This window comes from Podarcis raffonei, chromosome 9 (genome assembly GCF_027172205.1).
Source record: "Podarcis raffonei isolate rPodRaf1 chromosome 9, rPodRaf1.pri, whole genome shotgun sequence".
Taxonomy (NCBI): Eukaryota; Metazoa; Chordata; class Lepidosauria; order Squamata; family Lacertidae; genus Podarcis; species Podarcis raffonei.
The window spans coordinates 34,037,106-34,064,576 of record NC_070610.1 but is presented as its reverse complement, the minus strand read 5'-3'; the positions used below and the strand labels follow the sequence as shown (position 1 = coordinate 34,064,576).

The following is a 27,471-nucleotide window of genomic DNA, read 5'->3' as shown; positions in this document are numbered from 1 at the left end:
TCACACATACAATGCGGTTTTCTCATTTCTCCCACCTCAAGAATTCCTGAGCATCATCGATCTTTCTGAATAGTTGGGTCAGGACTTGAACAGGAGGAATTGGTGGAAATTGGGTAAGAGGGACCGTATGCAAACAGAAATGCCTTAGGCTTGTGCAAAGGATCCCAGCCTCTAATTCTAGGTCAAATTCACCAAGAATGTCTTGCTTAAGTGGAAGTGAAATGAATCAGCTGTAATGCAACTGTTCTTGCATAACCTCCATGATTTTCAGTGTTAATTTTTTTATTATTACTATTTCTGGGCAGCCGCTATGAAGGCAACCAACCCTGAGGAGCCATAGCTACAAAAGATGTCCCATGTTTTAAGGCACTAAACACTGAGGCACAAAGATAGCCAGCTACTAGCCAATTATGCTAGGCTGGTGGCTGTAAATGGCAGTTTAGAATCTAAAATGCTTTGTGTCTTTAAATTAGCTTTTGAAGAGTGTGCACACCAAATGCTATTAAACAAAGGCAACAGCAAAATGAACCAGAGCAGTCTCACAAAGTAAAGAAATAAATACGAAAAGACATAGTCTAGTCTAGAGAGAGACAGGAAATTTTTTAGTTAAAATATTTTACAATAAAATAATTATGGTTATAAATCTCTTTAAATATGTACACATTACATGGTATTTTAAAAAAACCAAAAGAACTGGTTAAAGTGTTCAAGCAAATCTACTGCATAAGTCCACCATCTTGTTAATTTAAAATCATGTCAGTTTAACATTCAGAAATTGTAACATGTCAAACTAATGGTAATTTTTGTGCAAACTGTAAGCAAAATTTTTTAAAAATCCAAAATTCTTCAGTTCTCATGGTAAATTGCTAAAAAAATGTTGTTCTTGTACATTTTTGATTGCAGACGGAGGTTAGAATGACCAGCACTAATATAACCCCCATATCTACCAACAAAACAAACAAAACCCAAATCTCATTGGAGATCCAATTCCTTTTAAACTATAAATTCTAAGTCCTAGCAAATTGTGCTTTTTAGGCAGCCACATGGCCTATAAGGTAGATATTGTCATAAAGGTGCCCAACGAAATCTTCACTAATGTTCTGAGCAGCGCGGCGTGTATTTCGGATAAATTCTCTCTTTGACATTTTATTTTTCACATGAGGACTAGTAAGATCAATGGAAAGCAGAATCAAAGAGTAGCATAGTACATAGACAGCATCTAAAGGGGAAGGGAAGAAAAAGTCATGACTTTGAACAGATAACATTTTAAGAAAACACAACTTTTTACAACAACAATTTTTTAAACAAATATTTTTAGGGCATGGCCCTGCCAATGTTTTGCTTGGGGTTTGTATTTTTAAAACAGTCAACATAATTAAATTTTATGGAATAAAATAAATAAATCTACTCTAAGCATGACTGTCTGGATCAACTAAGAATACGTAAAACGTTTTTTATTATCATAAGTGTTTTTAAAGGGCTGGGTGGAAAAAAAAGGGGGGCTTTGTCTGGTGGGTTGGTGTTTTTTTTGTTACATGTATCTTCCTGGAGAAGGTGTTCTATAACTGGGCTTCCAATTCCAAAATAGTCTTATCTCTTGCTCTAACAAGCTTCACCTATGATGCATCAATATTCTTGAGTTAAAGAAGAAACAATCACAGGTAAAGGAATGGAGCACAGAGAATAGGACTATACCTGGAATGCTGTACACAATGCTTACTAGAGGTGTCCATCTAACCTGAACAATCCACTTGTGTTGTTACTGGTGCTCAAATCACACTAAAACCAATCTGACCTTAAAAGGAACATAAGCCTGTGTTGGGTTACAGTAAATATATTTACTGGGAAATAAACTCCATTAACACATTACTAAGCCATAAGGATATGCAGATTCAGAGCTCTTAAATCATGCAAGACCTAAAAAGAAACTTTTGCATATTTGTCAGGACTTGATTAATACTACAAAACAACATTCCACACCATCTAAACTGCAGGCCATTTCTTCTTACCTGGGCTAAGGCCAAGTTCTCTCATCAAATCAGGGTTACAAGCACAAAATCTGTGTGAGAACTTTGTAATAAGAGTCTCAAGATATTCACCACGTTCCTCAGGGGCATGAATGTGCTTGAAAAACTCTCTTAGTGCATTTGGCAAGAACTGATTTCTGAAGTTGTGTAGTGTCACAAGGTCATCTAAAACATCTCGCCTAATTTAAAAAAAAGGAAAAAGAAAAGCCTTTTAAGACAAGTGACAATTATGCAAAAAACATTTTTGAAACTTATCAGTGAAACCTATGCAAGTCTACTCAGATGCAAGTCCCAGTGAATTCAATGGAACCTACCCCCAGGTGTGTATAGAACTGTAACCATAAAGACTTTGGGGAGAGGGTTACTTTTCCGTTCTAAATCCTTCATTTCATCAAGCCTTAATAAGGGAAGATCTACAAACCAGAACAAACAGTATGCAGTTCAACCTAACATATATTTAGCACGATTGGTGTTCTTTATAGTACAAATCACACCTAAGTATTACGATTCCTGTCCATTGGTATAGCACGTTAAAGGGAGTTGCAATATGTATAGTTATTTTCTTTCTGTGGATATAGAACGGCAAAAATATATTGCATTGGAAGTATGTGTGTATCAACAACATACTGTAAAAAACCCCAGACATCATAACTTATTAAGATATGCAAATAATGGAAAACAAAACCTCCCTCTAGAGAAAGATATGGCAATAAGACTAACAGTTCTTTTAAAATATTGAAACAATGCACTGCAATGCAATCAGATCTGCCACAGAAACATCTGATGAAGGTCATATATCATATATGCATGTAGTACAGTAGTCTATAAGACTGGTTCATTGATAGCTACTAGAGCTAGAAAAATAAGTAACAGTTCTGAGGCTGCTGATTTCAATCACAAGATGGCTCTTTGAGTGGATCATACACAGGTGTTCAGCTCTTAATGCACCCAACCTTAAGAATCTGCATGGTATTGTCAATGAGACTATATATCCTGGAGACTTCCTGAAACTTTTCAGGTTGCAACAGCTGAGTAAGTGCCAATCAAGATTACATAAACATTTTAAAAATATTTCCAATACAATTTACAACCTAATCCTACATAGGCAATTTCCAATGAGCTTACTTCCCAGGTACGTATGTACAGAACTGAAACCTTAATATTTCAAACACCTGAGCCATCAACTGACAAATAAACAAAGCCAACTACAGATAATATAAAACAATAATACATTTCATATGAACACATTTACAACAGAGAATGTCAGATAAAAGGAAGAGAACACATGATGGAAGAAGTATACAGGAAGCAGGTCACAACAGGCACCTCTGCTATACGTTAGTTACAGCCTCCAATTACAGTCCAAGTTTTTACCAAAATGGGTTGTCTCTAAAACTCTAAAATTCATTTCATCCTCAGATCACTTTGATATCCTTTCTGACATTTGTCTATGGGTTTTTGTATATGGAACATTTTTGGGGGTTTTCTGTTGTACACTTTGCTTTTTGTCTTTCTAAGGGCCTATTTACATGTTCCATTTCCTTACTCCTACATCTGCTTGGCTCTTTTTAGCCTTTCATTACTTTACCCTTTGCTTCAGTTCAAAAGAAAACTCCCAGGATAGATGAACAGTGGTTGTGGTACCTTAACAGGAATAGATTTATTATGGCATAAATATTCTGTAGAATACATGGACTTTCATGGACTGGATAGAGGTGAGGGGCTCTCACTTTTTCTCCCAAGATATGTTATAAACTGAATCACAACTTTGACTGTTGTTGTTGTTGTTGTTAATAATAATAATATTATCATAATCATCAGCGGAGACCACAATTCCAGACATACATAGTGAGCCGATAAAAACCAAAGTCAAGAAAACAGCTCTGGAATTCTTTCTGCAAGCTAGATAGCTGTCCCAGGGCAGCAACCCAGAGATAGTCTTGAGCATGTAAACAAATAATTATTCCTAGGAAATCCTCAATACCTTATATGGATAGTATATTTTTAAAATAATATCAAGAACATCTGAATTTGCTCATGCACTATAGCAATTAGTGCTTAGTAGTTTGAACCTAACATGGCAAAAGAAACGATTCTATAACTGGGGCAAGTGGGTGTCAGATGCAACCTGAATAAGATTTTAACTGAGGGATTACTTTCCTTTCCAGAATTTGAAGTGTTTGATGAAGAGCAGAGGAGCATCATTCCAATTAATGCTAGATTTCTATTGCAAGAAACTTGCTATCAACACATTTTTCCACTACTGGGTAAATTTCATTGGTAAAGTGCCAAAAAAAGAATAAAAAAAGATCCTCAGCTTTGCAGACACTAAATTGCTATGTATTTTATTATCAACTAATGCCCCATTCTTCCAATGTTTCAAATGAAAATACAAGTCTACTAAATAAAAGGGAATACAATGCTTCCCAGTTTATAATAAAGTTACCTTTCATCAAGATAGATTCTGAGTTTCTTCCAATTTAGTGTTCTTGTACAGAAGATAAACTTAGCTATTTCCTTTGGTGAATCATCCAGTATTCCATTGGACATGAAGTAGTTGACTCCCTGGGACAAAGAGATGTTTTATATATGCAATATTAGGTTTTTGTGCTCAATAGGGGAATTTGGAATGGAACAAATCCTAATAATGATGAAGAAATTCTATCTTCAGAACTACATTTCAATATATGCCATCCAATTCATATGCAAATAAAACATGCATTAGTGTAGTTATGAATGAGATTTTATATGTAGTAAAGCAGCAGGAAACATACTTCCTTCAACATCCACCTTCTCTCTCTTTTGATTGTGTGTGTCATATTAGGTTGAAATTTAAGACTGCTGTGGAACCGTACTTCATTTCCTACCTGGGTATCATGCTGAAAATTTAGTCAGCCTTTATTATTCAGCATTCATTTTACTTTAAAACAGTCATTTTCATGTCCTGCTGTGTACAAGATCACATTCAAATGAATGCATGGTTTTGAACTTATAAGATGTTATAAGATGTTAAAATGCAGGCATGTTTAGCTTGCACATGTCTTGAAACCACATAACATATTATAAATGTTAAAAAATATATTTCAGGAAACTCACAGACCAGCATGTGCCATAAAGTATGTTATTTGTCTAGTTACAGAAATATTGATTACATTTTCTAGACTATTCTTGCTCTAAACCAGGCATAGGCAAACTCAGCCCTCCAGATGTTTTGGGAGTACAACTCCCATCATTCCTAGCTAACAGGACCAGTGGTCAGGGATGATGGGAGTTGTAGTCCCAAAACATCTGGAGGGCCGAGTTTGCCTATGCCTGCAGTCTAAACACTATCCACATGAGGAAGAGAAGAGGAAGAGAAGAGGAAAACCACTCAAACAGGTTTAATGAAAATTATAAAATATATGATGACACGTAACACTTGCACAAGGCACTTCTGGTATCCTCCCACTGGAAACTGCACCTACTCCCAACAGCAGCTTGTGCTCCTTCATCAGTGTTTGTCCTTGCTAAAAGCAGCAAGGAAACCATAACTAGTTTGCTACTGACAAGAACAGATGAGCTGATGGTCCTATAGTGCAAGTCTGAGGAACCTTTTGGGCCCAGCAGGCCAGATCTTTATCACTCCCAAGCCCATAGGTCAGCTTTGACAAGTGGATGGGAAACCCTCATTTGTCAATCACCTGATGTCATAATGAGGACTGACAGGTTGGTGGTCCGCCCACCTAAGTTGGCTCAAGGGGGTGATTACCTAACATTTCTTTATTTCAACAAAATAGTTTTACAAGACAGAAAAAGCAAACAGAAAATTAGAAAATGAACATGATCAAAAAATTAAGGGCTCTAAATACACACAGGATGCATAAATGTAACACATAACAGTATTTATTTGGAGTATTTCTAACCCACCTGCTAAGCAAAGCTCTCAGTTATCAAACCCGTTACTTTAGATTTAAGGTTTGTTTCAGCATTACAAAGTGATCAGACACAACTCCGTCCTTTGTTAAAGTAAAACAATCATTATGAGTCAAGCTTTCTTTGTTTCTTAATTCCATAACAAAGCTGAAGTTCCAATTAATGAACAACTTTACTACACTGGATTGTGTTAGCGTTTTGTGCCACAACTGCATATATTTATTTTCTCATTTTTTCTACAAATGAGACATTTATTCATAAACCTGAAGTCAAAGGCGAAGTAAAAATAATGTACTTTCTGTTAAACCTTAATCCTAAAACATTTGCTTTAAGCAAGTACAAATGGATTTCAACAAAATGTACATACCAAAAAGTATGCTTCTAATTCATGATTATTATTATTTTTCAATTGTACATCTAGTGGGCACTTCTATGCTCTACTAACTTTAGATCTGCCCAGCAGTTTAGAAACCAACAAGAGCACCAGAACTATCACCATCACTTACTATTGTCATCAACATCAACTCACCTCTTCTGGATTGGCATTAAAGGTGAGGCTGCCTTCATCCAACTGCATATACAATTTTCTAAATGAAAATCCCAGAGGCGGACGTTTATTGTATATGGAACAGTGACCCCAAGTGGATTTGCACAATCTACAAAAAGGGAAGAAGCATGTTCAATATGGAAATAGAAGGTTATGCTCTAATTCATTTTCAGGTCCAAGATTTCAGGATTCTAAGAGCCCACCAGATATTACAGCAGTACTTGAAAAGTACCACTTAATGTTTCAGTTATATAACTTAGTACACAGACTTTAATAGGAGTTTTCTAAATAGTCTAAAACATACTTTTCATTATGTTTTATGAACATGAGTGAACCAATTAAATACCTAGGATTTGCACAACTACTGAAAAACTGACTTATTTTTTTGTACTGCATCATTGCCAACGCAAGTAGTATCAGTACAAAAATCTTCCAAACATATGTACATGTCTAAATTTCCACACAGAAATAGTCAAACAGATAACTGTAAGTACATGTAAGCCTCTGTAGCATGAGGAGCTTAATGAATGGTGCTATCCAGTACTTGCCTTCTCATCCTAAAAGTCTCATTAATTAATATTTCAGAGACTAACCGGGTAAGTAAATGTAAACATCAGTTGACCCAAGCTTGAATCTTAAAAAAATAATAAACCTACCAGGCATTAGGAGAGAGAAGCTTTACTTTCAGATAATTTATCAATTCATAGAGAAGTAATGTCATCCAGTGTGTGGTTGTGTGCTTCATGCAGGATTACAACCCAGTACTGCCTATCCTTTAGACAGTATATAATAAGTAAAGAACATCTAACTATATCTGGAACTTGGTGCTTTAGGGTGCAATTGAACTATTAAATTTATTTTTATGAAAAAAATAAATCTCATGAAGAAATTCAAGACCTATTTCCAACTGCATGGGTCAACACATTCCTTTTACCCTTCCAAGGGCTTTTTAACTTTGCTCTGTACAAAATCTTATTAATGCACACCCACATCTTGGGAAGTGGCACACACAAAACTCATTTTCTCCACTCTCCATTTTTTGTGACCGTTAGTCAAGTTGTAGCCAGGCAAGCAGTTGTTTTGAGCATTATGAAGAGAAGGATAACTTTCTGCTTCCAGAAACATTACTGACTGGTGCCATTACACAAAAACAGGCCCTTTCCATTTAAGACATCCTTGTAGCCCAAAGTGCTGATCTCGAAAATATTTGCACTATCAAATTCAGCAAGCCATATGTAGACCAGGGTAGGAACTGAATTTTCATGAGCAACTGAATGTGATAGCTATGCTGAAGAATAGTTCTAGAAGCAGCCACAATGAGTTCAGTGTTATGTTTCATGTTCTCACCAAACATGTAGTTTCACTTTAGAGTCTTTAGACCAGGCATAGGCCCTCCAGACGTTTTGAGACTACAATTCCCATCATCCCTGACCACTGGTCCTGTTAGCTAGGGATTATGGGAGTTGTAGTCCCAAAACATCTGGAGGGCCGAGTTTGCCTATGCCTGCTTTAGACCATCATGTACCTAGTTTTTTAATAGAGCCATTACGGTTTCCACAAGAGTAAGAAGAACGCTTACCATTTCTGAAATTCCTCTGCATGACCTGAGAGCACACTCTTTTTCTGAAGTACCATCACCTTTGAAAACTTAAGTTAATTGCTCCTGAAGTTCTATCACTCTGTACTCTCCTTATCGGATTTAAGTTGCAATTTGGAGGCTCCAAAAGCCTAGTTAATTAGCTACAATTACAATTACACAGTAGTTTTTCATTTTTGATGTTTTGTTTAAAGAAGCAAGTGGTTTGGACAAGAAATCCTGGATCTAAATTGACTGTTGTAACCTGTGCTCATGACCTCTCATTAACTTACCCTTGCCAAAGAAGCTCATCATTAGCAAGATCCTGCCAAACACATGAAGCCAGACAGAGGTCTGTAGCATTCAGGTATGACAAAATGGTAAAGCTAAGTTCAGGAGGCAACATTTCCAGGTTGATGAACCCTTCCTGTTCTTTTGACTTCCGAGTTTTCAACAGATGGTAAATGTCAATGCCTCCCTGGGCATGTTTCCGATGGTTTGCGTTTGAAACGTTATTAGCAGCTATCCTTCTACCATGCTCTCTGGATAGATAGCTTTGTCCTGCGTATCCCTGGTGTTGCAGCTGCTGGTTCCTGGCCACTCTCCACAGCCCCTGACCCATCTGCAAGCCTGCAGGTTGTAAAGGGGGGGAGGAACACAAGGATACACCCAGATTAGTTTATTAACCAACAGAAGCAACAGTTTCATAGTCATATTTGTAAGAACAAGCAAATAAAGTCTATGGTTCTACATGCAATTATGCTTAAACAGTGCACAGCATTAAAGTGATTTTCACCCAAAGGATTACAAAACAATGAAAGGCATGACAAACATAACCCATGACAGCCTTCTCCAACCTGGTGCCCTCCAGATGTTTTGGACTACAACTTTCATTCATCCTAACTACTGGCTTTTAAAAAATCAAACTGGTATCTTTACTTTGACACTTCAGAAAACCATTAAAATTTCAGTGCAAACAACCACCACCAACAGAAGTCTTATAACTGTGCTAGAAAGCATTCAGGTGAGTCTGCAGACACCAGGAACACTTTCACTGTGGTTTTGCAGGAAATATCTCTTTTCCAAGTATCTTATGAGACTGTGGTGTTTAAAAACTTTTTGTCCTTAGTATATAAACATAACTAGATTTCGTTTTATTTTATTGTATTAAAACAAAGCATACATGCTTTTAAGCAACTTATCAGGTGTTTGAGAAAACTGGAAAAGCATGATTAAAGCTATTTGATGGAAGACTTTATACTCCAAGAGCTATTTTTTCTGCTCAGGCTTAATGAAGTCCACTTTATTATGACTATCTATATCCATATTTGGGATGCGGGTGGCGATGTGGATTAAATCACAGAGCCTAGGACTTGCTGATCAGAAGGTCAGCAGTTCGAATCCCCGCAACAGGGTGAGCTCCCGTTGCTTGGTCCCAGCTCCTGCCAACCTAGCAGTTCAAAAGCACGTCAAAGTGCTTCCGGTGGGAAGGTAAACGCCGTTTTTGTGCACTGCTCTGGTTCGCCAGAAGTGGCTTAGTCATGCTGGCCATGTAACCTGGAAGCTGTACGCCAGCTCCCTCGGCCAATAAAGCGAGATGAGCGCCACAACCCTAGAGTCGGCCACAACTGGACCTAATGGTCAGGGGTCCCTTTACCCTTATATCCATATTTATACCCTTTGCCACTTCCTTTTATGGGCTAGATAAAAAATGCAACATTTTTGGGAAGTAGGTCAGGCAGAGCAGCACCTCTTAAAAGCTGCAAGAGACAGCTCATTGAAAGACCAGCCCCTTCCCTAGGTATGTGTGTGAAAGGATTTCTACTTTGGAGAGGGGGGGGGACTGAATTCTGGCAAGTGTTCTCCACATTTATTTGCCAAATAATATTTTTCAAGTTCTAGCTTTGAAGGCAACTTCAGGACAGCTGTTTAGGACTTGGAAATTCTTTCACTTCTCTCTAGCATTAAGGGAGCAATGACATTGCCTAGATAAACAAACTGCACTGGGAAAGGAGTCATGGCAATACATGCGAGGCTGCATTGTGTATACAGATGGAATACTTAAATCCTGTTGATTTCAATAGAATATAACAGCAGCTTAGAGTTGTGCAAAGGACTGTATCCTAAATATGTCCAACATATGTTTTAGACTGCAATTAAAAACATCCTCCCTGAAGTCTAGTTCAGTCACCTTGTAAATTAGGCACCTACATTACGTTTTTCAGTATTAGCTTGTATTTACTAAAAAGCTGAAGGAAAGCTGTATAAGCTCATAGTTTCTCATCATAAAACCTGCTAATTTTAGTGGGGCTTGTGCAGGCAGAACAGGCTTTCCAAGGTCAATCCCCAAACTCAAAAGTAGTTATCCGTTCTTGACTTGCACATAGGCGCATGAACAGAATAAAAGCAACTTTTAGAGAAAGAATGCATATTGTGACAATATAGAACTTGTCAAATCACTTAATGTAGAACAATTATATGAACTTTATTTACATGTTTTAAAAGAGATCAACAAAGAAAAGGTAAGAATCCCAACAACTTATCACAGGAGTAATCAGAAGATGGTTCACAAGCTACAAATCTGGACCAATCCCCACACCAAACAATTCAGTAACAGTAGTGTAGGCTGCTGAGTGAGGAGCTTGTGAAGGCTTGATAAGGCTGAGAGCCTTATCTTGCCCATACATGATCATACATACAAATGAGCAAAGGCAGATTAAAACAACAACAACCATGAGTCTTGCACAATTCTTAGAAGGTCAACAAATCAAAGGTCTCCTGAATTAGGCCATAAATGCGAACTCACGATGGAAGAAACATAGCCCAGAATCTCAACACTGCTCTAGTAATTTGCATAAACATGTCCAATCTGCAGCAGCAAAGACATTTAAAGGTACACAGATCCTAAATCATTTGGGCTTTATAGATGAAATGTTCATTGCAGCTCATTGCTAACAGCAGAGCACGGTATACATCATTTAACCCTAAATATAAAAAATTCAAAATTAGGCAAAACTTAATTCAGGGAGGGCTTCCAGGGATAAGGCACTTGGGGTGGGGGTGTCATCTTCTATTCCCTATGCAACGTCCAAAACAGTTTTCTATCACTTCAGTATTACATCCAAAACAGTTTTCTATCACTTCAGTATAGTGCACAGCACGTGACTGGCATTAAATAAGCATTGAATGGTATTGAAGAAATAAACTGTATTTCAGCTGATGGTAATATTAATTACTATTAATCATGCTTTTTACAACTGATGATAACTCAAATAAGCATTTTAACTTTTTTTTGTAACACAGTGTTCTGATCTGCAGCAGATCACAAGCTGTGTACTGTAGTCTAGGAACAACAGATACATTTGTAACGACTATGAGCGGAACAAAAGCTTCCGCTTTTCAGAACAAATAATTATGCCAGTTGTTTTGCATTCCAACAATCAGTAGTGTTCAGTACAATTTTATAACATGCTTCTCATCTTTGAAGAATACAGTAAAAATTCATTTTTATTTATAAATTAACTTGTTCTTAGATGGACAATAAGAACATAGGCAATAAGAAGCAAAAACATACAAAACTTAAATACCACATACACTTCCCCTATTAATACAAGCCTGCTTAAATAAAGATGTTGCATTGCTTTGGTGAAGTGTTTAGAGGCTAGGCTTTGGTGAAATCCAAACTGTAAAGCAGCTATCCAAACTGAAAAGAGCCTATATTGCCATATATACTGTTTGCAAGGGCAACAAATGGTATAAGACTGCAAACTGTGCATACTTATCTAGGAGACACACTCAGTGGAAATGCATTAGAATCAGACTGTAAAATGGGTAGCTGATTAAAAATTAACTGAAAATTAAGATTTCATACACAACATGGGAGCATTTTACAAGAGAGGCTCTAATAAAACCATATTTGTAACTACTGAAACCTGTCAACAATATTTATAAAAAATAGGTTGTGCTCTCCTTTATACTAAGTACTAACTGAACAGGCTGAAGAGATAAACCAGATTGACATATATAACTACTAGCCAACCAATGACTTCTGTGAAACCAAGAGCTTAAGGCTCTCTGTGGCTTTTCCAAGGATTTATCTCTGCTTTTTTCCTACAAAGCAATTATTTTTAGCAATAATCCTGAGATGGACATTCCAGAAGCTGACTACTGGAACATCTAGGATAAAACCTCATATCCTGTAATGAACAATGCCCTTTGGAAGAAACATATAGCAAAAAAGAGCATGATGTAAATAACGAAAAGCACATGCTTTTGTGCAATTTGTCTTTCAGCACTCCCCCCCCCCATTAATAAAGCCAGTATCACCTTTCCCCTTCAGCTGCCAGGGTGGGCAGCCAATGGGCTGCAGAATGCCATAGCCCATAGCTCTCCATGGCTGGAGAGAGTCAGAGAAGGATGTTTTCTACTGCCAGAGGCTTCTTCACCACCACACCCTTCCTATCAGTGGGGGATGAAAAGGGGAAATATGAGGGTGGGGGCTTGGATCCATAAGATCTAAAGTCCTCCCATTCCCTCAAACTTGCCACAAACCTATGCCAACCCTAGTTATTTCCTTTTCCCAAACAGGCAATTGCAGCAAAAGAAAAGAAAACCCTTGATCACGGCAGAATTTCTTTTAATTGCCCTGCCCCACCAACTTTCACCCTAGCCAGCAGGGCATAAGAAGCAGCAGTTCCTCTGCCATGGACTCTCGGCCGCACCTCATCTCCACATGATTCCTCTGCCCATCTCTAATACCAACATTATGGATTATTCTGAAGTTTGCATAGGGAAAGCAGGAACACATTTCAGACACAACCTGTACACAGTAGGTAACTTCAGCAGAGGACATTTCAAAATTTGCTTCACCAACACTGCAATGTATGTCTGTTCAGAAGTAACCCCCACTGAGCACATTAAGAGTTTACTCCTAGGTTAGCACTGAAAAGCTACAGAGAGCCTTAAGCTCTTTGTTTCACAGCAGTCATTGGTTGGCTAGTAGTTATATATGTCAATCTGTTTTATCTCTTCAGCCTGAAATGCAAGAATACATACCACAATAAATTCAGCTTCGCTAAGGAAGATTTTAATCCTTATCTATAACATACATTTTTATGCTGCTACTCTATTTCTATGCATTAAAACCTATCTACTGTATTTGTAATATCTTAATGGTGTATCTGATTCTGATTTTATTGATGTTTAGCTTAGCTAATTTTTAAAATGCTTAATTTCGGTATCTCACCCTGAGTAAATCTGAGAAGCAGCTAAATAAATGCTAAAACTATATAACTAACTGAACAATATCCGACCAAAGCCCAAATTACATTTCTCAAGGTAAAAACATGAACAGGTGCCTAATCACCACACTTCAAACTGATGATAGCTACCACAGAAGGTGAAATCCACAAAGCATAAATAATGAACACCTAATTTTATGCAAAACTATGCATATTAAGCAGGCTACAGATCTAAATTACAACAAAGCACATATAGTGCCACATTCTATCCACTGTCAAATTCTGTGGGAGCTAGAGAGGAGAGTGTCTTAAGTTCTCCTGTCAAGTACAACTCATCAGCTTGCACTGATGGAACTGCACAGCTCCAGCACCACACATACACAGGAGACATTGACCGGACATCAGTTCAACTGCACCACAGATGTCACAGACGTGAGCAGAGAAAGTGATGAAAGAACAGGACCAAAAGTCACACTCCCCTCCATGGACAAATGTGACTATAATCCCATCTGATGCAAGATCAATGTTGCATACAGAAAGTATGAATATTAGATTATTATAATTAATCCATGCCCAAACAGGGCAGGTAGTTCACATTATCCACACCAAACAAGTGCTGGTGACATGCCATGCTCACCCTCCACAAATGTGTAAGGAAAGAAAACCAACATTCAAGTAACGTGTGTAATGTAGGGTTCTATCTATAAAATCCAGAAGTAACAACAGAATCATTGCCTTTGCAATGAAACAAAACCTTGTTTCAAGACATTGGTATCTCCATTCAATCCATCTTTAACACCTAAAAAGTTAAATGCAGCAATGCCAGGACTTAAATTGAGGACTTTAGGCACGTAAAACATGTGCTGCACCACTGAATTGCATCCTCTCTAAACCCTCACCATAACAGGGCACCATAGCAGAACCTGACCAAGACATATTGCTGTCTAAGGCAAAGTTCAAGATGGTGCTGTCCATACCATACTCAGAAGTTGAGCCAAAGTTTAAGGGGCGCATGAAAGCCTTTGTGGCACCAGCAGCAGTGATCTCTGACAGGGAAGTGTCAAAGGGCTGAGGAAGACTAAACAGGGACACCACCACACCAATAATGGTATCTGCTGCCTCAAGCAATTGTCTCATTCAGCCTAAGCACAGGGTCAGTCCTAAAGCCAAAGAGGTAGAGGCAAAGAAAAGTGGCATGCCATAGGCCAGGCCAACAATTCAATGTACTGGTGATTTGGAGACCTAGATTTAAAGCAGAAATGGCAAACATCTCTCCAATTAGGATTTTCCTTGTTTTGGCATGCACAAGCTTATATGGAGAGAAACACTAGTCAGATCATCTATAAACTTCCCTTTATAGATAATTTCAAGGTGAACTGCAAAAATTTAAAATAAGTAGAACTGCAGGAAGGAAGACAGCTTTGGCAAGAGGCACATATCCAATGGCAAAACTGCATTCATGTTTCTTGAGAAACTGCTACTGAATCCAGCGAGACTTATTCCAACCTAAGTATGCAATAGGACTGTAGCCCAAGTTAACTTAACCAGAAGTTACCTGTTATGCAATCACTTTCCTCGGTTCCTAAATACCCAAATTATTAAACAGGTTTGGTGGGGTTTTTTTTAAAAAAATATACTATTATTTTCCTCCATGCACATGTACCGGAAGGGCTGCCGGCTGGGGGGTGGGGAGAGATTACACCACATCTGAACTATTCCCATGGCGATTTCAGGCGTGTGACACTCTGATGTGAAGAGCCAGAGCTTGTGCAAGGAAGGGATGCATGGAGGAACTTAACCCTATGAAGGACACAGGCAGCTGGGGCAACTTCCCAGCCATGAAAAGCCGCTCTAAGAGAGATGCTGCCCAACCGCATCCCAAGCCGGGGGTGGATGAGAGACGCTCCCCACTCCCCGATTAGCCTCAGATGGCAGCTGCGCCCCCCCCGCCGAGGCCGAAACTGGACGGAGCGCCACTCCCCCCTCCCCGGGTATCGCGCTCAAGGCTCCCCTTACCTGTGCTAGCTCCAGTCCCAACCGCCGCCGCGACGAGCCGTGTTCAAATCGGGTGCGCGAGCCTTATAAGCAGCGGGGGGGAGGGACCGCCGTCAGGCGGCCTCGTGCAGCCGGCGGAGGAAACGGGCTTCCGGGTCCCTACGCAAAAACATGAGTCGTCACCTCTTCCACACACACCCCAGAGCGTCTAAACGGTTGTTGTTGTTGCTGCTGCTGCAGCTGCCGCCGCCGCCGCATATGTTGTTACCGGAAGCGACGTCGGCCCCTCCTGGCCCAGAGAGACCGACGCGGGGTTCGCAGCGGTAGATTCGGTTCCACGGGGGTCGGAAATAAAACATACATTATTATTTATTTATTTATTGCGAAGGATTCGCGCTTTCCCTCCCTCTTGCAGGACACAGCGCTGTCTGAGAAGAAATTCTCGGGGCCGGCCAATAGGGCTAGCAGCCTCAGAGCGGGGGAGGTGTGAGGAATCTGCCGGAGCGGAGCGAAAGGCTGCCTCGAGTTCCCGCGGGAGCGCTCAAACTGCCGCCAACAGGGGGAGGAAAGGAAGAAGGAAAGGGCGGGGGCGGCGCGAGGAGCGCGAGGAGGTGGGCGGGGCTCCGACCATCCTTCAAGCCAAAGGTGGGCCGGAGCCGGTAAGCTGGCTCTGCAACCTTATGCACGCGTAACCGAAATAACCGCCTATATTTCTCCCCTATCCCTGTGCTTCTCTTTCCCTCTTCCTTTTTCTTGTTGTCCCGAGTCTGTTTTTGACTATGAGGAACCTGTCATACCTGTTCGTTTTAAGGCGCCGTTGACATTGCTGTTTATTAATGGCAATAGCGACGTGTCAGCTGCAGAAATAAGCCTTGTTGGGTTCAGTAGGTGTTTGCTAAACAGCAACTAAATTAATTGTGTGTAGGATTGCAGTCTGTGTAAAAAAAGAGAAAAAATAGGGGGAATTGCAGTCTGATCCTACACCTGATTTTGGTGGAAATGAGCTCAGTGGGAAGCAGACTCCTAACCATGTCTGCTCGGAAGTAGTCCTATAGAATTCAATGAGGCTTACTTCCAGTTAAGGGGGGTTGGATTGCAAGCAGAATAAGTGTGCGCAGGGCTGTAACCTTCCCAGTGCAATCCTATTTTATGCTCCAGAAGCTAGTCCTACTGGGTTTAATGGGTGTACAGTTGTAGCCTGGGTTTCCAGAGTGAAAGTGTGGTATTTGCACAACAATTCTTCTTTGTTTTGTTTTTGCGAACCTAAAAATGCCACTTAAGATTAAATGTGTCCTTCCCATGTGCAAGGTTGAAAGTGGATAGTTGTTTTCATACAACAAAGCTTGAGTCCAATTTTGCTTTGAGCTAGTTCTATAATGTGAGTGTATACTATGACTAACCAAAACATTTGAATTCTAAAATGCAAGTATTGTGTGTTCTAGTCTGTACTGAGCACTTCCTATGATCTGAACGAAATAAGAATTGTAATGTGATAGCATGGCCACAGGAGATTTAAAAGGAAACTTGCGTAAAATAGAGCAAGGACTTCGACTTTTAAATTATCCCAGAGATGTTGATTATGCTGGGTAAGTGCAGGTATATCTTTATTTTTTTATAATATTCATTGGTTCTATCAAACATGTTTTGCTGGGAAAGGTATCTACAGTTCTCATATCAGAATCATGTTATTTTAATGTTGCTTCTGCTTGGACTGTGGACCAGTTTAAAAAAATATACAGTATAATAAACTGACTTGTTAAAGAGGCGGCAATAATTTTGCTTGTACTGTATTCCTGTTTGGATAATAGATGAGCACTGGTAGACAGCTAAAACCAACTATCTGCAGCATATTAATCCATATAGTCTGATGTTGGATGGGGAAAGGGAAAGGGGTCATTCCAGGCATTCTTTTAATTGTGCATTCATGATGCATTTATGGGTTCATAATTGTATCAGGATATTGTATCATCACTGCAGAAAATCTAATAAAGTTGAATGATGTGTGGATGCTGCCGTTTAAATTCACCACAAATGCAGAATAGACATGCAGAAAACAGTGGTCTGAAGGGACCCTTTTTTATATGTTACCCTGTCTCCCCTTCCTGTGTCTTTAAATGGAAAGCAAAGATGCTTATAAAGTAGAAACTTTCTTACAAAATGTTGGTTGCAGTTAACAAGAAAAAGGACTTGAGATATGCTTGGAAATTTGAAAGCACCCAAAATGTGAGTATATTGTGGAATACAATATTCTCTTACTGTCTAGCTTTTCTCTCTATTACAGGTTGGCAAAGGGGGATCCATCTGCATTTTTGCCCATCATCAGCTATTGCTTCACATCCTTCTCAACGTATATTGCAGAACTTCTAGTGGAATCGGATGTGAAACTCATGGCAAAGAATGACTTGCGTTTTATTGATGCCGTTTATAAGGTATTTATATAGTTCAAGTGTCCTTTGTGACACTACCACTTGTTGAGAATAACGGAAAAGTAAAAGTTTGTTTTAAACTTTACTTTCACCACATGTCTCAAAGCCCCGTACAAAAATAAAAAAAGGAAAATCTACTTTAAAACGTAAGTTAAAACGTCCAAGAGTAGAACATTAAAGCAACATTCATGGTGTAAAGGTCTTCTGAAAAAGTTGTGTGGCATTATGGAGGCTACAAACAGGTTTAAATTGTTATAGCACTCACATGACTATGATCTCAGCATGTATTATGTTGTGACGTTTTATAGGCAGTGTTCTAGCTTGTATGATATATTAAGTGAGAGATAAGATGGGGCTTGTTCACACGCGAGTTCAAGGATCTATGGTTTTAGGGCTGATCTTACTAGCTAAGCTAAAACCTGTTACCAGGACCTTGTCCCTACTATTTTAAGTGATCTCACACTATGCAGGAACAATCCCCCAACCCTGGCTTAACTCTACTAAAGAAGCTTCTTCTAGCATCAAACATTGAGAGTTTGGTGGAAGTGCTGCAGCAACACACTTCACAATGCAGTAGCAAATGACTTCTTGGCCTTACTCTCAGCCTTTGAGCTGGGGAGCAGGCAGGAATCTGTCCTCCTCTGTATGTCCAAGAGTCGAAGGAAGGCTGGTGCTCATTACACTTGCCAGATAATGTAACGAGTGATCTGTACATAAGCTGATGCATAATAGAGCACGACTCACTGTATTTTTAAAATTACTTACTCCTGCTTATCATAAATTAACTAGGTGTCTCACTACCATTAAATGCAATATATCAACAGTAAAAGTTATCCACAGACCTGTGTATTACAAGCCAAACTGGCATAGGGAAATTGGGATAAATTATGTCTCTAAACTCTTGTCAAAATAAAAAGTATAGACTTAAGTACACCTAGGTATCTAATAGGAATCCTAATGAACAGAAGTAAAAAAAAAAAGCACAGTGGTCTCTCTTACTTTTTTGATATGGTTTCAACTGCTGAACAGGGCTAGAAATTACAGGAATGCAAAAAAGCACTTCCTGGGTTTTCATGCACTAGTTGCAACCCACAGTTAACCCGTATCTGAAGAAGTGTGCATGCACAGGAAAGTTCATACCAATAACAAACTTAGTTGGTCTCTAAGGTGCTACTGGAAGGAATTTTATTATTATTTTGTTTCGACTATGGCAGACCAACACGGCTACCTACCTGTAACCACAGTTATAGTGACTGTGAAAGCAATTTCTTTGTTCTCTGTTCCTTGCAGGTTCTCCGAGATCAATTTCAGTATAAGCCAGTCCTATCAAAACAGCAGTTCCTCCAATATGGCTTTGCAGAGAGGAAAATACAGATTGTTTGTGACATTATGAATTCAGTCTATAAAAGGCATAAAGAATTAAGTAATATGAATAAGGTATGGATCAAGTTATTAATTTAGTTCTGAGAAATAAAAATTTTAATAGCTTTTAAGGTCTAAGTAAAATAACCAGCACATTTTTGTTATTACAGTTTCTTGGATGTGTGAAAACTTTGTGTTTGCTCCATTTATCAGTTTATTATTTTAATTAACAAAATTTATGAATGGCTCTCAGGGTGTCTTACTGAACTGGCTCTGGTTTGGGTGTGGACCCCACTCCCCTTTTCTGTTGTCTATGGGTATTGGGAAAATCAGATAATTCTCATTTCCCCCCTAATTTTTTCTTCTTCCTGCACATCAGTGTATAGACAGTTAAAATGACATAGTGCCATACTTTGACTTAATTTCAGTTATAACTTCTTGCAAAGTTGTGTAATATTATGTTTGGATTTGATTGCTACAATTTGCTCTTCAAAAATCACTCTTGAGAGGATACAGTGTATGTGTTTATATCTTTCCCTTAGAGCTCATATACTTGCATATTTATGTCAACAAATTGTTTTGTTAGAACATACTTCATATTGTAAAAACAGGAAAATATATTCATCATTAACTATTTGGATGGGACTTCTGTGTGTTTTTATAGGTCAAATCCCAAACAAGAAAGAGAACCCATCCAGTTAGACCTCAGCTACAAGCAAACAGTCCTAGTGTGCCTGATTCTGCAACGTTCTGTGCTACAAATCTTTTTCCTACTCTTCCAGATTCTGCAGCAATCTCTACTATGGATTTTCAGCAGGCAAGAGCACTCAAAATTATTTTAGAAGAAGAATTAAAATACACAATTATTTTAGACAAAAAACTGAGACTGTAGATATGTTTCCAGCAACAATAGCTTTTTTACTGAGCAAGTTGTCTGAAAAATGCTCACCAGTAACTGAACTGTGTTCAGATATCTGGCTGATTCTTTGTACCACTGCCTTCTAGGCTTGTCATCCTGGCACTGTAAGATTACCTTTCAGGTAATCGGAATATGGAATATGGAGTTATGAATCCTGGTTCTCTGCTCCTGAAGCAGTTTGACTGGAGAGGATTCCTCAGTAATTTGGTGTGTCTGTAGGAAGATACTTAAAAAAAAGAAATTTATGAAACAAAATTCAAACAACATAAAGAAATATCATTGCAGCAGGTTGAAAGCAGCATAAACTTGGATATTATCATTGAACTTGTTCCAAAACATTACGAAAAAACCCAATTTTTAGTCTTTTATCATAAGTTAGCATAATCATAGCTACTATGGACCAAAGTTTTTCAATCCATTCAGATATTTTTAGCTATTATAATCTTAGCAGCAGTAATAAAGTTGAACATTATTTCTTGATCACTTTCTAAAATAAACTCTTTTAGATAACCAAGCCGAAATGCTTTAGTGTCCAAGGGTATTCTAACATAACACAGATATTAGTCTGAATGGATTTCCAGAATATTTCTGTTTGTGAACAATTCCAGAAAATGTGTATGTGATCTGTTTTGTTTAATCCACATTTACGACATATATCAGATGCTATTTGTATATTAATAAGGCATCAAATACCATTGATGGAGGGTTTCTAAAACAGTCCTCTTTAAAACAGTCCTCTAAAACAGTTTGCAGAAGTTATATTAGAAATTCAGTTCCTGGTTCTCACGACTTATTAAAAATAGGGCTGAACCAATATGAGTTTGCGGCCTTTAGAGATTCCTTGTCTATACAATACTGGGAATTGTTTTTTTATTTTGTTTTTATCTTTTCAAAATTTGTATTTTATGCCTCAAGTATTTTATCCCGCACACACATGTGTTTTATAGCCAGGTTCAATTAAAAGGTGTTCTGCTGTTGACTTATATGGTCTTTATTAATACTCTCTGCATCACTTTGTGTGTGGGGTCTTTTACATGGCAAAGAATCCTCAAATAGAACATCGTAAAAGTATGCTGAGTGCAAGACTCCCTCAAGACATCATCAATGAAGCACTGGAGGAGGAAGAGGAGCAGGAAGAAGTTGCCTGTATTGCTGATGATCCAGTCAGTGTACGTGAACAGGTAGGACCATTTAAATTTTCTTTACTCACCTGCCGGTTGAAATAATCATAATTTTTCAGCTAATATATCTTGTGCATTGTTATGGGCTGGATTCGGCTAAAGAGGTGTGCTAGTGGGAGCCAGCAAGAGTCCCGCTAGCACATCAGGGCTTTCCTCCCCCTGTGCACCCCCAAATCTGCTCTGGTGGGGGGTTGAAAGAACCCCTAGAACAGTGGGGGGGGGAGAAGAGGAAAGATTGTTCCAATGGTACAGAAAATAGTAATAAATTTGACACATGATTAAATAGCAAAAGCAGCTAGTGGGAAAACAATCTACATAATGCTGCCATTAGCCCCTTGAGGCATTCATCATAACAGCAGTGCCCAAAGTGTGGCTGTACCCACCCTTTAAGAACATAAGATCCTGTGAATAAGGCCAAAAGCCTGTCTAGTCTTAGCACTCCAGTCTGACAGTGCCTAGAAAGATACCTGTGGTAAGCTTGCAAGCACAACCTGGGAGCAATAGCACTCCCGTCACCTGTGATTCCTGTCAAATGGTATCAGAGGCATAAAGCCGCTTGCAGTGGAGGTGGAACATAAAGACTATCCATGGCCACTAGCCATGATGGCTATCTTCCATTCATTTCTTTAACCCTCAGTCCTCTTTAAAGCAGTTCAGGTTGGTGGCCGTCACTGCCTCTTGTCGGAGAGAGTTAAGGCACAAAGGGGGCTAATGAGTAAGATTATTTAAAACTTTGGATGAATAAAATATTATTTACAGGTCTTGGAGGAAACTACTAATGAAATGCAAGAATTAAAGAGCCAACTTGATGAACTGCAGGAGAAGCTTAATAAACTGGACTGGGTAGAAGAAAAGTTACAGGCGTTAGAAGATAAACTACAGGGAAAGGTTGTTATAGATGAAAAGGAGTGGAATAATTTACTGAGCCGGGTGTTACTACTTGAAACACAACTGCTACTGCAGTCCAAAAAGGTATGTTTTTACCACCTACGGCTATATTGATGTATTTGCCACTTTGAGCTCCTAAATAATGATAATGTTTTGTTTTAGCTTACCAGCTGTGTATCCTTGGGTTGATTTTAGTAAAGCTGTTGCTCAACTGTGGCTTTATTTCTTATGAGCCAACTTAACTTATTTTACTGTATTTATTTTTTATTTATTCTTACCTCCAGCCCCTTGAATTTTATTCTGTTGAATGTCAGTTGTGTAGGGCATAAATTTCCAATTGTGAGATATAATTAGAGAATAACTGTTGGTTACTTTAGCAAGAAATAAACTTGCTTCATTCAATGTATACTGTGTGTATAGAATCATAAAAAGGTAAAGGGACCACTGACCATTAGGTCCAGTCGTGACCGACTCTGGGGTTGCGGTGCTCATCTCGCTTTATTGGCCGAGAGAGCCGGCGTACAGCTTCCGGGTCATGTGGCCAGCATGACTAAGCCGCTTCTAGCGAACCAGAGCAGCGCATGGAAACACCGTTTACCTTCCCGCCGGAGTGGTACCTATTTATCTACTTGCACTTTGACATGCTTTCAAACTGCTAGGTTGGCAGGAGCTGGGACCGAGCAACGGGAGCTCACCCCGTCGTGGGGTTTTGAACCGCCGACCTTCTGATCGGCAAGTCCTAGGTTCTGTTGTTTAACCCACAGCGCCACCCGTGTCCCATGTATAGAATCATAGTCCAACCCTCTGCAGTGCAGGAATATTTTGCCTAATATGGGGCTCGAACCCATGATGCTTAGATGAAGAGTCTCATGCTCTACCAATTGAGCTAGTTCCACTGATGCAATGGGACATCTGTTTCCTCTCTCATCTCCCTCCTGAATGGTCCCCAGTCCTTTAGAGCTGATTTTGAGGCTGCAAGGGAGTGCTGGAAGGGACAGGAGAGGGAGAGGGAGTTCTGTTGGTAGACATGAAAGGCCATTGCATCATCATAAGTTCAGTGTTGGATTCAGCCCAATGTGATGTGCAAGAAACATTGGTGGCTTAGTTTAGACCATAGTTTGCCAAATTTGGATGATTGTGATTGGAGGAAACAAGGGATAGAACTGGCATACATGAACCCATGGTATCTTCCTGATTAAAAGGTAGTGTCTGAAAAGGGATGTTGTCTCTATGCTGCTGATACTGTTGTTTTAGGGAGTGTATTATAACCCATTCACTGAAAGGTATTGAAGGAGATCATTAACCAGATCTAGGAAATGCTAGCTATTTTGCTGAAGGGCACTGTTATAAAGGGGGAAATGTCTTATAATTTCAGGCTGATTTATCTGCAGATTTTAATAACATGAGCGAAGAAAATACCTCTAGCAGAAATATGACTCCAGTTTCTCCTGGTGAGTATTTGATGTAGCCTTCTCCAGTTCACTTTTAAAACTACGCAGTGATATTGTCAGTTTAAATGTGTTCTTGCAAACTGAAATGCAGTCTATTTAAATTTCATTTTCTGCTGAGCAGGGCTTGGAAACCTCTGGCCTGCGAGTCAAATTAAGGCCACCAGTTTGGCCCATGCAGCCCTTTTTTGGCCAACCACACTCACATGTCACCTGCTGTCTGGAACAAATCCTGATTGTTCCACTGCAGCAGGGCTTGCATTCTACGCTATTTAAATTTGGGCCCAATTCCAAAACCTAACCCAACTGGAAGATTCCAAATGGAACCAGTCCCAGTGGGGCTTATATTCTGCACCAAATTTAAATAACACCAAATGCAAGCCCTGGTGTTTTTTGGTGGACATAGAGCCACCTGATGTCCTATGATATCAGGTGATTGACAGGTAGGCAGATCTTCCCACTGTCAAAAGTAGCCCTCAGAGAGATGCCCAGTTTGGAATCCAGACCAAAGTGGATAGTCACTTTTGGGAATGTTGCCTTGTCCTCTCTTTGTACATGGTACAACATTGGGCCTCCAACTAAGAAACTAAATTCTGCTTGAAGTTAGGCAGGCTCCATCCCTCAGGACCTTTAAATGAACCTTTAAGGCCTATCTTTTTAATGATCCTTTTAAATGGCTAGTTTTGGGTTGTGATTGTTTTATGTTTTATTTTGTATGGTCATGTTCATGCTAGTTTTAATAATATTTTGTAGTGTTTTGAAATGTACATTTTTAGACTTGTCTTAAAATTGTATTATAGTTTATTTGTATGTTTATGTTTCTGTAAACTGTTTTGGAAAACATCTTGTTTTGAAAAATTATAGACCATAATTGCAAGAGACACATTTAAAACTTCACCATGCCTTAGAACTGCAGAACAGACAGAAAATTTTCCACATCCGTTCTCGTTTTATCTAAAATGTATATTAACTATATGGTTGGTTTGCTGTATGAATACTTGTCAATCAACTCATTATCGTCTCTGTAAGTTGGAACTGATTTATTGTATGATAAAGTACAGCTGTTCTCTGTTGGTTCTGAGATCTGCCAACAGGATATTTTATACAATGTGATGTTTTCTCACTGCATAGAGGTTTTGGTTGGCCTATAAAAACACTTTAGGTTAATGCCAAGATCTTACTGACTTGAACAGTGTGGCATTTAAGAAGGGCTTGGAAGAACCCTGATGCCATTTGTGTTGCTTGTGGAGTTGTTGTTAAACTTTTGCCCCCCCCCCCAGATAAGCATTAGCTCTCAGGAAATAGTTTATTCTCAAGTAATGACCTTTTTGAGTAATGGCATCTGCAACAGCTTACATTGCTAGGAATCATGGCATACCTGGGTAATCGTCACAGGTAGTTTCTATGTTATAATTGCAATATATGGTTGTGAAATAACGTGAGAGAAAGACCTTGGAGCTTTGCAAATTCATCTCCCTCCATTTCCTTTGTCAATATATTCTGTAAATCAAACTGTGTGATGGCTGACCTGATGTGAGAGAGCAAAAAGGCAAAGGTGATGTTTAAAATGAATATTTCTTTGCAGATAGGGAGAAGGCGGAGCTGCCAGAGACTCTTCATCAGTCGTCTGGATACAGTTCACAGTTATCTGCAGACCCATCTCCCAAAGCCACGGCCGTTAATAATCATGGTCTGTCAGAGGTTTCAAAGGTACTTTAAAAACCAGCAAATGCTAGCTGATTTGCTTTGGAAGAGCTTGTAGATGTTGGTTGATTTTTATTATTATTTGGGGGGTGGGTAATAGCAAACTTTTTCAAAGCACTTTTGATAAAATTAAGTGCTTGTATAAAGTTACTCTGTTCATGCCTTTAAACTTAGAAAAATGCGGACTTCAAAGAATTAATTTAGCCTGTTTTGAAATTGCAGGAGACAACAGTACAAAGAATGGAGAGAATAAGCAAAATGTAAGTAATAGGGGGGGAAGACAAATTTATTTCTCTGCAGGGAATTGTTTTGGCTTAAAACATATCTAGAAAGTACATGTGTTTTCCAAACCTCAAAGGCCTTTGCATCAGGTGTGGCATTTCCTTAAGGCTGTACTGGATAATAAATCGAGCTACAGTTCCATGTTTGTGGGATGAGTCACTATTTTTGTTTCTGAAATACAACTTTAAGTGAATTTACTGGTGGCTGCTAGAGATTAGAGTGCTAAATATGTTTATTAGTGATTAGATCCCCCCCCCGGTAATGTTTTATTGAAGGAGTTTCTCCTTTTTAAAAACAAAATGAAAACCATGATCATTTTCGCACCCAAGAGCATTGTACTTTGATGTAGTAATGCCTGATTGTGAAACTTTACATTATTGTTTGTTTATTTTTTCTTTCAGTATAATTCTATTTCAACAGGTTTCATTTTTAACACCCACCCCAACTTGTATTGTTCTAAAACAATTCCCTACTGAGAAATAAGATGTGCAAAATTTTGAGTTAAGTTGGAAAATTAAGAATATGTGTTTGATATTTTGGAATGTGTGTTTTCTATAATCCATATTTCCATATTGTCTTTTAGTCTGATTCCCTCCCCCACCCCCCGCTTCAATATAGTTGGGAAAAGCAGTTGGTGCTTATTCAATGTTACCATTCTGCAAGCAGACAATTTTGTTTGGCGTATCTAACCTCTTTGTATAATATCTTCAGGATTGAAGAAACTTCAGAGTTGTTGAAGACCTCAAGAAACACCTCTTGAGAACATTCTGTCCTACACAGCCAGATATCTGCAAGCAATTATGTATGCCTTTAAATTTTTAGAGCTATCTGAATCTCTTTGTGATATTTTGTAACTCAAATTATTTAAAGCTATTTATTTTTATGAAAATAAATATTTTGTAATATCTTTGTCACTGATGCAATTTTCACCTAACTGCACTTAATTACTTTCTGCACAAAAAACCCTCTGTGCATGTGGCAGAGTTGTTCCAGTACTTGCACTCTGTTTTCGTATTGACATTTGCTAGCACTGGCCTAAGTAATATGTTTTTGAAAGGGCAGCTAAAGGACCATGGTTTACATCCTGTTGGAAATGCTCCAGCTGGGACTTTCATATTGCACCCAAGAGAATTGCATGCCTTCCATCTGTGAAGCTGTAGAAGCCTTAACGAAAACTCCAAGTACACCATATTGTAAACGTGTACTTTCTAAAGCCTTTTCGAAAAAATATACATTTTCATGCTTGGTCAGAAAACACCAACACTTTGTAGCATCCATTAAGACTGACAAAGTGAAGGCCATTTGGATCTGAAACACTAAAATATGTAAGTAGGTCTACAGGCTTGGACTGGGAAATGTGTTGAGCGTTTGAGTGCTGTATTACCTGACACATTTTAAGACTTGGCACAGCTGGAGGCCATCCAGTCAGTATACAGAGATACACAACAGTTTTATGATTTTGAAGCCATATAAAATGTCTCTTTGAAGAGGAAAGTTCATGTAAAGCAGACATAAATATGATGTACTTGGGCGAAAAGTAGATGGTGGGGGACAGGAAGGAACTGGAGATATTTGGATCTCAGAATTGCCACATACTTTTCTGTCCCGCACAGGGACCTATTTAATCAGAAAGTATTAACCTTAATTCCACCACTTCCGATGATAAGATCTCGCAGTGATATCGCAACAGCATTCGACATCACAGGTTTTTAATGGGGTGGCTAGCGGATGATGAGAAAACAATTTTTCTCTTTTGTTGTAAAGCATGGCTAATTTCATAAGCTTTCTTGTCTTTCTCCAAAGCATATGTGAGCTACACCAAATTAGCTGGGAAAGGAATTTAAAAAGCAGATTTGAATTAAATTTAAATGAAAATGTCTCAACTGGTGTAGCAGATTTCCATTCCATAAACTTAAAAAAAATCCTAATATAAAAATTACTAAACTATGCTAGGGAGGTAATCT

General features: G+C 38.8%; 2 protein-coding genes across 3 annotated transcripts; one reads left to right on the top strand and one right to left on the bottom strand.

The window, feature by feature from the left end:
• Nucleotides 1-576: 576 nt before the first annotated feature.
• Nucleotides 577-15,583, bottom strand: FBXO8 (F-box protein 8). The gene is made up of 6 exons (XM_053402706.1): nucleotides 15,319-15,583; nucleotides 8,356-8,692; nucleotides 6,469-6,595; nucleotides 4,474-4,592; nucleotides 2,010-2,206; nucleotides 577-1,219 (listed from the first exon to the last, which is right to left on the bottom strand). The coding sequence occupies exons 2-6, from the start codon at nucleotides 8,682-8,684 to the stop codon at nucleotides 1,032-1,034; spliced, it is 960 nt and encodes a 319-aa protein (XP_053258681.1). The 5' UTR covers nucleotides 8,685-8,692; nucleotides 15,319-15,583; the 3' UTR covers nucleotides 577-1,031.
• Nucleotides 15,584-15,898: 315 nt separating this feature from the next.
• On the top strand, nucleotides 15,899-26,425 carry CEP44 (centrosomal protein 44). Of its 2 annotated transcripts, none has more exons than XM_053402704.1 (11): nucleotides 15,899-15,956; nucleotides 16,740-16,883; nucleotides 17,579-17,726; nucleotides 19,014-19,160; nucleotides 19,750-19,902; nucleotides 21,048-21,185; nucleotides 21,945-22,157; nucleotides 23,449-23,524; nucleotides 25,107-25,231; nucleotides 25,448-25,485; nucleotides 26,219-26,425. In XM_053402704.1, exons 2-11 carry the CDS (start codon nucleotides 16,795-16,797, stop codon nucleotides 26,265-26,267), a joined length of 1,176 nt encoding a protein of 391 aa, XP_053258679.1. In that variant the 5' UTR covers nucleotides 15,899-15,956; nucleotides 16,740-16,794; the 3' UTR covers nucleotides 26,268-26,425. The 2 variants fall into 2 exon arrangements, with proteins under 2 accessions (XP_053258679.1, XP_053258680.1); XM_053402705.1 differs by lacking the exon at nucleotides 15,899-15,956 and adding an exon at nucleotides 17,468-17,520 and having other exon boundaries at nucleotides 16,779-16,883.
• Nucleotides 26,426-27,471: the final 1,046 nt, after the last annotated feature.

Excerpts from the sequence above, each read along its gene's own strand:
- FBXO8 (XM_053402706.1), bottom strand. The coding sequence starts at position 8,684 with ATGGGTCAGGGGCTGTGGAGAGTGGCCAGGAACCAGCAGCTGCAACAC. Across the intron at positions 6,596-8,355 it reads GATGAGCTTCTTTGGCAAGG|ATTGTGCAAATCCACTTGGG; the intron begins GTAAGTTAATGA and ends CCCTTTTTGTAG. Across the intron at positions 1,220-2,009 it reads AGAACTTGGCCTTAGCCCAG|ATGCTGTCTATGTACTATGC; the intron begins GTAAGAAGAAAT and ends CTTCCCCTTTAG.
- CEP44 (XM_053402704.1), top strand. The coding sequence starts at position 16,795 with ATGGCCACAGGAGATTTAAAAGGAAACTTGCGTAAAATAGAGCAAGGA. Across the intron at positions 19,903-21,047 it reads CTACTATGGATTTTCAGCAG|AATCCTCAAATAGAACATCG; the intron begins GCAAGAGCACTC and ends TACATGGCAAAG. Across the intron at positions 21,186-21,944 it reads CAGTCAGTGTACGTGAACAG|GTCTTGGAGGAAACTACTAA; the intron begins GTAGGACCATTT and ends TATTATTTACAG.